The 14,414-nt window shown below is 36.8% G+C and overlaps 1 protein-coding gene across 2 annotated transcripts in view; it reads left to right on the top strand.

The window, feature by feature from the left end:
* Nucleotides 1–14,414, top strand: part of Cand1 (Cullin-associated and neddylation-dissociated 1) — a 135,866-nt gene that overhangs the window by 115,169 nt on the left and 6,283 nt on the right. For both annotated transcript variants that reach the window (XM_083114945.1, XM_083114944.1), the window contains 3 exons: nt 3,552–3,740; nt 9,473–9,716; nt 9,974–10,120. In XM_083114945.1, coding sequence (XP_082971071.1) covers nt 3,552–3,740; nt 9,473–9,716; nt 9,974–10,120 — 580 coding nt within the window. The remainder of the gene's footprint in view (nt 1–3,551; nt 3,741–9,472; nt 9,717–9,973; nt 10,121–14,414) is intronic.

Here is a 14,414-nt window from a genome sequence, read left to right as displayed (position 1 = left end):
TCGTTACGCCATCTCTTGTCCAGGCGCACGAATTAATTCCTAGACCAAATATTTTTATTTTCCTTTAGTTATTTATTTTCAACTGTTGAATAAATTTAATTCAAAGTTGAATACTTAACATCGATAGTCGTTTTTGTCCAACCAGTAGCACTAGTCACTTTAACCTCTTCACAGAGAATCTTAAGGGACCCAATGCTCTTAAATTTTTATAACTTAAATTTTGTTCAGCTTGTCCTTTATCTCACCAATTCCTGATTCATTTAGAAATCATACTTCAAAGAAAACCCAGTCTCACTTTTGCAGCATACTGAATGATCATTGCAGACTTTATGCCAATTTGTTTTGGAAAAAAATTTGGGTGCAACCATTATGCGAAGCTTTTCAAAATCAAATTGTGCTGGTATTACCTGTACTTAAAAGTAATTTACTGGTAGTCAGATGTCTTTGGTTCTAAATTAGAATGCAAGGAATATTCGTGAATATACGTTATAATTGAATAGTCCAAATCCACGCACATAATTTTTTCGTGACAGTTGAACGAACATTTTTCTGGTGTGAAAACGTTAACACATTAGTTGTTTGATTTGTGCATTTAGTCGAAATATTACAATGTTGTGAAGTACAGAGTTACAAAATTTAATCTTCTGTGTCTGAAGATTCTGCCGTTATCTGACGTGCCGATAAGACAATTGCATGATGAAAGATTATAAATCAATTTTTGGACTGAAAAAGCAGGGTGTGAAGATTATGCATGGTGATGATTATGTGGTGAAATACAGTATATACCTATTGTGCAGTTTGCAGCAATCTTAACATAATTTTTTTAAGCATTATTGCAGAATTTTGTTTACATTCAATGCAGTCTCTCACCCTTGATGAAAACTTTGCCTCTTAAAAGTTGACTGCACCAGGCCATTTGAAGCATTTTTTTAAGCAGTGCAATTTTGGTTAGTTTTGCAGATATTTGGCTTCTTATAGTATATTTTTTTTTTATGAATGTACGCATCTACTCAAAATTCATGGCTGTATGGATAAAATGTGGAAAAGTTTGGTGAAATATAGTTTTACATTTATACTTCCATTTTTTTACGACATTTGTCATGCCCCCCCCCCCCCCCTTTCTGCAAGGCTGTGAGGCCATTAGTTATGCCACTGTGTCCAACCAGCTTAAGACTGTTGCAGCTGAACATATGTTGAACAACTACCTGGGCTGAGAAAGTGAAAGTTGCAGAAAATAAATAAAGTGGAACTTCAACTTTATGATTATCAGGTGACCAAGGTGAAAATAAGATGTGAGAAAATGCAAAATATATGAAAATTTTATATCATTTGGTATGTTGGGGCCATGAAGATGAATGAATTATGCAGGAAAATGTATAATCCAGAAACAGTTTGTAAAGGGTGCTAAATCGTGTTATATTCTTGGGAAGAGGATAAATATATCATATTTAGTTATGCATTTAATAGCATTCAGTGAAATTAAATCAATTTTGAAAGTTGCAGAGATTTTACTCTTGTTCCAAAGAGTGTAAGACTTGATCGTGCTGTGCATGTGTGTTTTGACACTGTCCATTCATCAGTTTCATCTTGTTGCCATTCATCATTGCAATTAGCAAAAATTGGGGTAAAAGTGAAGTAAAATGAAACAAGTCAACGAATGAACCAATATTCCAAGTTACATGAAAATTATAGACTGTGGTGCATACCTGTTTACTTTCTGAACTTGCACTCCATATTCACATAATTATATTTAGTTCTCTTCCATACCACGTGGAGAAGTGATTTAATAGTGAATTATTGTTTTTTGGTTATCTTTAAAAGGCGAGAGACCCATTTAATTCACTATTAGTTTGTCCAATTGAGACGAGACATTTATAAAGCGTAACTTGATATGATCCATATTTTTATGTGACGTCACCGGTAGAAAATATGTCACTAATATATTTATTTTTGTGAAAGAAAGCGTAATTCCCTTGTTATTATATGTAATATTGCACCTTGTTTGTAATGTATATCTTTTGTTTAATATTTATTGCATTTTATGCTCTATTATGAGTAGTTTAATGTATCTTCATGTTTGCGAGAGTACACTATACGAATTTGTATTTCTAAACATGTATAGATGTCAGTTTTGTTGGTAGCATCTTTTTGTAAATAGTGAGTGATTCATCTGTACTTGAATCTGTGTTCTCGAAATAGTATAAAAGCGAGGATGTTGCGTAAGAAATAACACACTTTATCCACGGATCAACGAAGCTTTTAAACCTAAAAATAACTCCTCGGTGTTGTGCATACATCTTGGTATGGTAGTTCGGGGTGCAAGCTAGGCCTATGCGATTATAGGTATGCCGATGGCCTTGCATTGATGCTATGCACAATACTGCAACCATTATTCGTTAAGAAATAAAGCTAGCCTATGATTAATTTGGACTAAAAGGCTAAAAAGCAAATATTGGCTCTGTTATTATTGCATATCTCTTGGTGTGGTAGTTCGGGACGCAAGCTAGGTCTATGTGATCATAGGCATGCCGATAGTCATGCATTGAGTTTAGAGTCTTAGTTGAGTCAATTCATCGACAAAGCGAAATCCTCGCCTTCGTCCCAAGTATATTCACATTATAATTGCCATAAATAAAGAATAAAACTTTTTAGTTTATCTACTGCAGCAATGTGGTTTTATTTCTCTGTGCTCTGAATATTCTTTGCCCAACACTATCCCTGTACCTGAGAGGAGTCTGTTCACCACTGATTATTATTAAGTTATTATTAATAAATATAATAATACGTTTAATAGTATAATAATACAGGCTTGAACGTTTCAAACTGCCTCAGCAATTTAAGTAGACCTTTAAGATTTGCATCTTCCACTGTGTGCATGTATAGGTTTGTGTGCATTAAACAAGCCAGTTCAATGTGCATAAAGTGTATTAAAATATCTCGCATCTCACTACACACACTGATGGTGGACTGAGAAGAGCTAGTGGTCAAGATTTTTTGCTATTTTGTACAGTATAGTGAATTTACATTGGAAAATACGTGTACTGGGATTTGATAAAATTCAATATTTGGAAATTGAGTTGTGGCTAAGATTTTTTCGCTTTGTTTCTAAAGATTATATTCTTATATGTGTGAAGTTTTGAAGCATTAATTTTTACATATAAATAAAGCAGGTCTAAATATCTTCAGTTTTCATCTTAACCTGCTTTGTGGTAGGGATTTTTCATTGAACAAAAATATATATTTTCTTAATTTTCAACTATACTTAAATAGGGGTCTATTAAATAAATGTTAAGAAAAATGGGGAAAAGTCAAGAATTCAAGAATTTTGGATTTGTTATTTCAGTAGACACCCCGAATGATGATGTATTGTGAAGTTGCTTTAGAGTGGAGGGGGGAGTGTGTGTGTGTTTAGGTGAAGATTAATTGAAGTAGAGACCTTGTCTTAAATAGGTTGACTTTGCACCTCAGGAGATGAAACTCTCATTCTTTGCCACAATTTAATGTTTCAGATTCCGGCCTCCCTTTTAATAAAGAAGTGTTGTTCTTTACAGCCCCAAGCCATCGACCCATTGCTGAGGCAGAACATAGGCCAGTTCCTACACACACTACAAGATCCAGACCTCAATGTTAGGAGAGTTGCTCTGGTTGCTTTCAATTCAGCTGCACATAATAAGCCATCTCTCGTGCGTGATCTGTTGGACTCTGTACTACCTCAACTCTACAGTGAAACGAAAGTTAGGGTAAGTTAAGTTTTGAAGATTGTCGAAGATTAGAAAGGTTACAAACTGGCAAGTATTTTTCTTTTTCTGTAATATGTCTTTTTAATGTTGAAATTCAATGAGAAAACGTGTGTAAGAAATTGCATTAATCCATACATTAAGACACTTCCATTATTTTTATGTCAAAACATTTCTGTGAACGTGGGTTTATCCAAGTAAAGAGTATTCCGCGGAACTTATTTGCAAATGTTCGATTAATTTCGGTGGCCTCTGCTACCATCCGCTTGGGAACTTGTAATTTATAATACTTTAGTAACTCACTTACGTCTTGGTATTATCTACCGCGTTTTTTATTCCCCCTAACATGAATAAAGTGGTAAGTTATAACTAGGGCCATGCATATTTCATTTTTGACGAAAGAACGAAATGTCAAAAAACACATTGTAGTGTTAATATTTCATGTTTTTGAAAGGTGTGAGATGCATTTTGCTACCATGTTTTGTCATGAAATAATGCGAAATGAACTACAAAATGCGAAATAAATTCTTAACCATGAAATGTAGAGATTATTTACCGACGCGACACCTCCTGAAGTCTCAATTATCCTGTGAGTAAGAACAATTCACGGAAAATTGATTAATTCTGCTGTTAATATTGGAGAAGCAAAAATTGACTCCTTTACACAGAAATAAACTTAATACTCTGTTAACTTCATAAATGTACTATTAGAAGTGAAATGTTAATTTTGTGTAATAAGTGTAGTTTTTATATCAAATTTAGGATTATATTCACAATTTTAAAACCAAAATGTCTTTTTATACACCACTTTTCATCTGATTTTTCACCGCTATAACACCAAAATTTTATTGTATTTACCACTTTGAACTCGAAATTGACTCGATTTTTGTACCGAAATTTTGCTTTTTTATTTACCAAAATTATGTGCCTCTAGTTATAACTAAGGCTCAAAAAATGACTTAGAGAATTACCTTAAAATGATTAAAAAAGGACCTAAAAATAATTTTCACTCTCCAAATGAAAGCTCAATCTTTGTCATAAATTACAAAAGTTTAGTTAAGTAATTGGAAAGAAGCTGCTGTTTGGTCGTTTAAACTACTGAATCAAAGTGGAAAAAGCAATATGTTCTGACTAATTTCACCTTAAAACCGCAAGGGATAGTCAGTTAAATAAAAACCACAGAGAAGGCAAATAATATTGTGCTTTTGCATTGACCATATTTACAGTTAATAGCGTACTTGCTAAAAAGGCCATTTTAGGGAATTTAAATATGTAAGTTATGCTAGCAAATTCGTTTGGAAGTCATGCAATGAAAATTGTGAAAAATACTGAAAAATGACCTAAAAGCCAAAAAAATGCTGGAAAATGCAAAATAAAAGCAATGTTTTCTGGTTCGAACTGAAGTTGAACAGACTGGTATCAGGTAATAATAATAATAATTAATTAATAAAATTTTATTGTGAATATTCGTCTAAAGAAGATCCTGTTAGAGGGTGGAAACGTTAAGTTTTTATGTATAATTTTTTGCCTTGGTCAGTGTTATTTTTATTAACATGGAAACAAGGCTTGACAGTGTTACCATTGTGAAATAGTGCAGTTGTAAGATAAATCAGGGACATGGATACAAATGCTTAGAGACAAATTCCTAAATCTGTTAAAAAAAAACAACATACACACGAGGTGTACCAAAACCTGCAAAGTTGCTCAGGTTCTGCAGAGTGAACATGTAGGTAATATTGATGGTGTGTGTATGACATCCCTCGCTTCAAATATGCACGTCTCACTATGTGTGCTGTGGAAAGGTCATTTTCGAGCAAGACATTGTTCAGAGATAATTGGAGTGCATTTTCAATGGACAATTTATACACATATACGTTGTTGTACATTGTAATAAATATAACTCAACAAGCATCTAACGTCCTGCTGTCACTTTTGAGTATCTATTTATTTGTTTGAAAGTTTTTGAATGTAAATATTTTTTTCCTTTCAGCCAAATATTTCTGCTGGTTTTAGAACACAAAATATTAATGTGTTTCAGTTTTTTAGCACCTAAAAATCCCACTCCTAGTGATAACAATGTGGCAAAAGTGTATATGGCAGAATGTTTACAAGTAGATTATTACTATTGTTAAATGTTGAAGTCAAGTGAAATATGCCAATTTGGTTGGAAAGCACATTGAGTACTCAAATTAGAGATGGGTTGATATTGTTTATTTTTGTGGCAATGATAAAGTGCTGATATAGATTGGACCAGCGTCAATAACCAATGTGGTATGCATAACCTTGAATGGCGATGCTGATTTTCCAGGTATTTGCACTAATGCGGAGTGTGTTTTCAGCGGGAAATTTGAAATTCTGCATGCTTCTAAATGAAATTTTATATTTCCGGAAATAAGAATGTTAGAGGTACAAATGATACTTCGTTTTGGTCAGTATACTTTGGGCTATAATCCTGAGAACAAGAAGAAAACAAGGGATAGTAACTATTTTTTTACACAAAATTTGAAATTCATCGGACCCCACGCAGGCTGCGCCAGGACGTGAATATCCAAAAGGTACCCACATAATGCCTGGTATGTTTGCCATTGATGTGGAAAAATTTATGCACCTATTGTTAATACTTTCAGAGAAAAAATTGCCAAAAGTGTGATGTTTTCGAAACCAATATAAATAAATAAATAAAAAAAAAAATTCGGACATCACCCTATCCCCTGAAATAGTAATCAAAACATGTATCTACGATCATTATCCAAGTTACAGTATGTTAAAAAAAAGTAAACTGCTTGTGACACCGGTGTCACAAGCTGTCCTTAAGGAAAATACCTCCTGTGACATCCGTGTTATGGCCCGTCCTTTAAGGGTTAACCGTCTTAATGCATATAACCATGTATGGCATGCTATACAAATTCAGGATTACACTTCAATTGTTTCTCCCTACTACTTTAATCAATAAATAAGAATTTTAAAAATTGCACAACAACCAACATTTTAACAACGCTATCAGTCCACTCACTTTTATATTTAGAATATTGCTAATTTGATATAGTAATTGTTGATGAGAACGAACTGATGTGGATCGTGCTAAATGTTTACAAATGTATTGCAACATTAAAAATTATTTGGTCTCTTATTTCTCTATCTCTTGTCCTCTCTGCCATAGACAGATGAACAGAGAAATTGAAATAATTTTACCATGTTGGACTAGTATTTTGTTTGATCTTTGATTGTTGTGTCAGAGATATCAGCAGGTTACTTACACTCTGTGGCCAGTCATTTGGGCTGACTGAGGAAATTTATGTTGCTTTGATAGATATTTGATAGATCAACCACTCCACTAAAGTTCATATTTGTAGCTCCAGTATTTTCAGAGATGGTCATATTTTATAGAAGTTATTAATGTTAATAACAACTTCATTTCTTCAATATCTGGCATTCTTTAATACGTTCAATGTTTTGACATACTGCATCCGGAAATACTCACTTGCCTGCAGGGCATTATGTGTGTTGCCTAACTCTATGATAGAAGTTGCCATTGAAAATTTACTATTAAAATCCATTCATTGCCTTATAGTTACACAATACACAATGCCTTGCAGGGAAGTGAACATTTCAGGATCTAGGTTTCCTATTTATATTCCTGGCGACTGTACATCTTTTTCAACACAATGAGATGAAATGTGTCATAATAATAAGTAGGTAGAATCTGGCCCACAGGGTGCATGGATAGAAAAGTGACAATGTACTGACCTGAAAAAAATTGTAGTCAACTTCACCTGTGAACCAGTATGGGTCACAATTAGTGTTGGGCAATATTTCATCTGTACAATATATCGTGATAATGAAAAATATCGTCCAGGTGATACCAACTAGATGATATATTGTCACAATATTTTGGCAATATATGTTGTGTCGGCAATATATTGTCATGATATTTGATATATATTGTGTTGGGGATATATATTGCCACGATATTTGGCAATATATATTGTGTCAGCAATATATTGTCACAATATTTTGGTGATATATATTGTGTCTGCAATATATCGTCACGATATTTTGGCTATATATATCATGTCAGCTATATATCGTCATGATATTTTAGTGATATATATCATGTTGGCAACATATCATCACGATATTTTAGTGAACATGGACAACCATCCTTGTCAGCTTTCCTGGACCAACTTAACCACTTCCGTTCCCTAAAATTCACCTGGACGCACTCCCCCAACCAGATCACCTTCCTGGATGCGGACGTGCACATCGAGGGAGGACACCTGACTACCTCCATCCACATAAAACCCACCAACCACATGCAATACCTACACTTCTCCAGCTCCCACCCTTTCCACACCAAAAAAGCCATTCCGTTCTCTCTGGCCCTCAGGGGACAGCGCCTGAACACTTCACCCACCTCCCACCAGAATTATAACCTCCGCCTACACCAGGCCCTGGTCAACCGTGGATATCCCTCCATCCTGGTCACCAAGCAAATATCGCGAGCTGCCTCACACACCACTACCACCAAGAAACCTGCTGTCACCAACCCACCTGCACTCATCACCCAATATCATCCCCACCTCAACAAATTCAGGTACACACTACACTCTCTTCTCGCAATTCTCCACAGTGATCCTGAAACCAAAAACATATTTCCCGACAAACCCGAGTGGTTTTCAAACGCCCCCCCAACCTCTAAAACATCCTGGTCCACAACACTCCTTCACCACACAACCAACACCCCCCTGCCCATAAATGCAACTGTCCCAGGTGCAAGACCTGCCCCATCCTCATTACCTCTCACACCCTCCAGGTGCACACGGCCACTGACAAATTTACCCTCCATCCCAAGGGAACCTGCCATGCCTCAAACCTAATCTACATCCTCACCTGCAACATCTGTGATGATTTTTACCTGGAGGAAACTTCTACTGCCCTCAACCTCCTCATCAATAACCACCCCTCCTCCACCCACAACCTGGACTTCACTGTCACCGTCCACACCAACCACCACAACATCCCTTTCAACGACTGCTTCCGGGTAGCGATCATCCATCTCCTACCCCAACCAGCCAACACCTCTGTTCGCAAAAGTTGGGAGAGGTCCTATATATCGGCCATGAGTGCAACCACTCCACCTTACCTGAACAAGGCCAACCAGTAACGTCCTTACCTTAACCCACCTCATCCCACCCTCCCAACACACCTCATCCCTCCTGACCCATCCTGCCCACTCACAGTTTCCAACAAGCCTGGTGACGAAACAGTGTTTTTTTCGTTCTACGCACCGCTTCTTCTTCGATGGGGACCTGATATTTGGTGATATATATCGTGGAGATAATATATCGCCGATATCACAATACGGAAGAAATAGCATATCGTGTCAACATTATATTGTCATATTTGGCAATATATCATCACAATATTTTGGAGATATATATCATGTCAGCAAATATATCGTCATGATATTTTAGTGATATATATTGTGTTGGCGACATATCATCATGATATTTTAGTGATATATATATCATCATGATATATCATGGAGATGATATATCACTGATATCACAATACAGAAGAAATATTGTATCGTATCGTCAATGATGATATTTTGTTGATGATATATCGCGATATCAAATTTCCGATATTGTCCATCCCTAGTCACAATCTACAAATATTAGTCAGTTATTTTGTTGTAATTGCACTGAAATAATTAATATACTATCTCGTTACAGAAAGAACTGATTCGTGAGGTTGAAATGGGTCCCTTTAAGCACACAGTGGATGACGGCTTGGACATCAGGAAAGCTGCCTTCGAGTGCATGTACACTTTGCTGGACTCCTGCTTGGACAGGCTTGACATATTTGAATTCCTTAACCACGTAGAGAACGGATTGAAAGACCATTACGACATTAAAATGCTAACATACTTAATGGTAGCTCGTCTTGCTCAATTGTGCCAAACAGCTGTACTGCAGAGTAAGTACTTATTATTCATAATTACAATATTATTAGGTGGCATTTACAAATTATATTTCTGCTTATGATAATGCTGTTTTTTCTTACATAGCAATTGTTTATTCACACAAAACAATTGCTTAAAAAGATGAATTATGTGTAAAAAAATACGAACTTATACATTTATTGGAAGTCTTGCCTTGAATGTGTATGTGGTTAAGTTGATGTAGCATTATTAGTAATGAAAATATTGACTATCATTGTTGTACGTGTTTCAGGGTTAGACAGACTGGTTGAGCCATTGCGAAACACATGTACAATGAAAGTGAAGGCGAATTCAGTGAAGCAGGAGTACGAGAAACAGGATGAACTGAAGCGGTCAGCAATGAGGGCAGTGGCTGCTCTTTTAACCATTTCTGATGCTGGTGAGTACATTTAATACAGTTTAATACTTGAACGTACTCACTTTTATCCGCGAAGCTGTTTTTTCTTCCTTTTCGATTAATTTCAGTGGCCACTGCCACCATCCTCGTTGGAACTTGCTGTGCTGTTGCTTGGCATGCGTCTTTTGTTTGTAGTTCTCCGGCTGCCGCTAGGTGCGCTGTTGTTAACTGTACGTCTGCGCCCATGTTGTCTGCTATTTCCGGGCGATAGCTGTTGTAGTAGGGGAATCCAAGAGTGGTGCGCTTGCCCGCTATCGATGTTTAGCTCGTGCGGGAAGTGCATTATGGCGTGAGTTTCCTTGATTTTGGTGTCTACGAGCATGTGGGCAGTGTGTTTCACTTGAACCTTTTGAATTTTATGGACACAAACGGTACTTCCTCTCCCCCCTTGATAACCCAGGTGTATATGATGCAGAATGTGAATATAAGGCTCATTACATCGGCAGGTCCATCAGATCTGTCAATGAAAGAATCCAACAGCACCTAGCAGATGCGAAAAAAAGCTCAACCCACTACTGGTCTTGCTAAACATATCAAATACAATAGCCATAAAATTCAATAGGTTCAAGTCAAACACACTGTCCACATGCTCATAGACACCAAAATCAAGGAAACGCACGCCATAATGCACTTCCTGCATGAGCTAAACATCGATAGCGTGCAAGCGCACCATTCTTGGATTCCCCTACTACAACAGCGCACCTAGCGGCAGCCAGAGAACTACAAACAAAAGACGCATGCCAAGCAACAGCACAGCAAGTTCCAACGAAGATGGTGGCAGTGGCCACTGAAATTAATCGAAAAAGAAGAAAAAACAGCTTCGCGGATAAAAGTGAGTATTAGTTTCTCCGTATTTATATACTACCGCGTCTTTCTTTTCCCAATTATGAAATTATTTTTATGTTGATATTTGATTACTCTAAACAGTAAATTTGGAAATAGGCTCAATTTGTAACGTGTTTTGTGTTGAAGTGGTATTTCATTTCAGGCCAAGTATTTTAATACTCTAGATCCATCTGTTTCTGTATGGAGTGTCAATGCGTAAATCACACATCCAACCATTTGATATTCAGGGTCCATGTTTTGTTGATAGGTGGCAGCACTGGTGGGTGTGAAAGAAGCACAAACATGATATCGTTGCATTGGAACGTTTAGAAGATTGGAGTCAGTTTATGTGTGCATAAAGAAATGTCTGATACGATACCCCTCCCCATAGTCTAGATGATTCCATAGAGGTTGCAAATGAGGCTACAGTCATGTGTGTGGAGGAGGTGATCTGTGCTAAGTGACGTGTATTGATAGATGATGTAGGTGAGGCAATAAATTGTTCCCATGCACGAACAACGATGCTCCCATAAAGTGTATGCACAGTGGGTCCCCACCAGTTGTCTGAGCACTGGGTCCACTGTTTTCAACCAGAATTGAAACATGCTTTTCTCCCCATTAACCAAAAAGTCTAATGTTATCCCATCAGTACAAAGGTTTTGCTAACTGTGTTTTGGGACTCGCAGCATCATACTGGCAGACTTTGTGCCTCATGGTCATACTGTCAGCTCACTTCATATTGCGTTACCTTCCAGAAACTGTGGCGGTCCACCTGCCAGCAAACATCCCATCTCCTGAGCGAAGGCATCATTCTCCTCTATGATAATGCCTGACAAATTCAGGAACTGTTTAACACTTTAGTTGAGAATGCTTAGAACACCCACCTTAAAATCCAGACTTAGCACCCATTGGTTTCCATCTCTCTGGCCACTCAAAAATCACCTGGCTGTTTTGGTGATAATGAAACTGTTCCAAAAAGCCAAAATATTGTTAAAAAGTCAATAATTTCCACAAAAAGCATCAAAAACATGGTAAAGTCAGTGAATATTATTAATAGAGCCCGGAAGTTTGGCAAAATACCTCTTTTTATCTACTGCATATATTGATAATTTTTTTCCGGATATACGTTTCTTATGTTGTTTCGAATGTTTTGGAAGCCTTTTCATTTTGCCTATTTTGCCTATTTGGGACCCCACTGCCTATTTTTAATTATAATGCCTTTTTTTGCCTTTTTCAATGAAATTTGACATTTTTTTTAAAAAAAATGTGTATCTCGTAAATTATTTTTCTCCCAAAAAACGTTGTTGGCATTTATTTTTCTTCCGTTTATTATGTGAATAATTTTCGCCTTATTTAAGTAATATTGAACTCACGCATGTTTCAACATTGCTGAAGGAGAAAAGTGTGAGAAAAAAGTATTTCATGCTGAGTCAGGATATTGCCTTTCGGTTAACATTTCTTGTGCATGATTGACTGCTGAAGTGGACAGGTTGATTTCGAACACAAAGAAAATATTTCTGAAATCTCCCTCTCGAACCCGAAAATTTCAGGAAGTTGCGATTGAGCTTAGTTTACCTCAGCAACCAGTCTTGACGAGATAGGGAACCTGGATATCAGCAGCTATATATTATGCTAACAACCTTGAAAAAATCAGTGAGGTGATCGATGCTCTTCCAGAAAATGAAGCGGCTTCAATTCGTGAAGTGAAAAAACTCCTGTCCTATTCAAGTTTACTTTTGCACATTATGGTGCATTGCCAGAGACAATTACAATTATAGCATCCATGAAAATCTTCGAGGAATCTATGCAGCAGATGATGGAAGTGCCAGGAGAAAAGGGGTCAGCTGTTGCGGAAAAGTGCTAACAGGTAGTGAGTGCAAATGAGGACTTGAAACAATTGAAAACAATTTGTGATATTCTAAAAGGTGAAAATGCTGTTACCAAAACGAGTCCAGCTACGTTAGCTTGTTATATGTATGCTCCAATAACTTCTGTCGAAGTAGAAAGATCATTTTCTATTATGAAAAACATTCTCTCTGACAGACGACTATCAATGAATGTTTAGAACTTAAAAAGCACCTTGTAGTTATGTGCAATCAAGATGGAGAAAATTGAAATGCTCTTCCCAATTTAGATTTTAACATTTTGCCAGAAATTATAGTTAAAAGTAAGCGACTTCTAAATGTGCCTTTTTTTTTCATTTTTAGTGCTTATTTACCACATTATAAATGCCTTTTTGCCTGCCTATTTTAAAGAAAATAAATGCCTGAACTTCCGGGCTCTAATTATTAAAATTGCTTTTTACAGACTGTGGATTTTTCTTATATTTGTAAACAGTAATTTCCTGCAACAGATATTTGTATAGAGCGCGATTGCTAGGGGTCCCGGGTTTGAATCTCTGCCTGGGCATGGACGTTTGTGAGTGTCCATTCATCAATTTTATCACATCATCACTCATTCCCATCTTCGCAATTAACCAAACGTGGCAGAAATGCAAAGTAAAATGAAGGAAATCAATCAGTTTTGTAAAATGTTTATCTTGCAACACAGACCAATGATTTAATATTTCCACTCAAAAAATTATACTGTAAACTGAGACCCTGGCCTTCAATCCCAAATTACCTTTTTGTTAAGTTCACACATTGCACAAATAAAAATTTAGGACAGTCACAAAACGAAGTTAAAGGAAGCAAAAATATTATGAAATGATCTGGAAAATTGGTGAATTTCTTTTGATAAAATAAGGGGGAACCCTGACTAGAATGCAAAACTTAAAAGTGAGTGGAGGAAGTATAATAAAACTATATATAAGAGTAGCATCATCCAAATAGAAACAAATACCTGAGGATTGTGAGAGCATGAGCAACTCTACATGCATAGTAAAGCAGCATTACTTGCTGCTTATGTCACGTGAGAACACATTACACTCGTGTAGTTCAAATGGCATTACTTCAGCAGATGTTGCCATATCATTCCTGCAGGGGGCCAATTGTGTGCCTGTTTTTCAAATGTCCCTTCTAGCACATCTTGATTTTTGTACTCCGTGGTTGGATACATGGGAGGTTTCCGAGGGCGGGTTTGCACAACCTTCAAGACGTGGTGGTCGTCTGTCAAAAACTACTCAGAGGATGGCCATACAGGTTAAGATGGATTGACACCGGACTATACTATTTGGTCTAGGAATTAATTTGTGCGCCTGGACAAGAGATGGCGTAACGAGCGTATCGTCCCACAGTTCCGTGTAGCCACACATGCGTTGAAAACTCCTGTCAGCACGCATCGTTCGTAGTATAGGGTAGTTGATTGACGCGTCAACAACAGCATTTTGTAGTCAACTGAACATGGCGCAGTTCGTACCAGATAAAGTGTTTTTGCGGGGTGTTCTGCTTCATTACTTTAACATGCAGAAAAGTGCTACCGAAAGTCATTGTATTTTGGTGGAAGTGTATGG

The sequence above is a fragment of the Lepisma saccharinum genome, chromosome 29 (assembly GCF_977018435.1).
Source record: "Lepisma saccharinum chromosome 29, izLepSacc3.1, whole genome shotgun sequence".
In the NCBI taxonomy this organism is placed as follows: domain Eukaryota; kingdom Metazoa; phylum Arthropoda; class Insecta; order Zygentoma; family Lepismatidae; genus Lepisma; species Lepisma saccharinum.
Note: the sequence above shows the minus strand (reverse complement) of the source record. Positions and strands in the feature narration are given on the sequence as shown.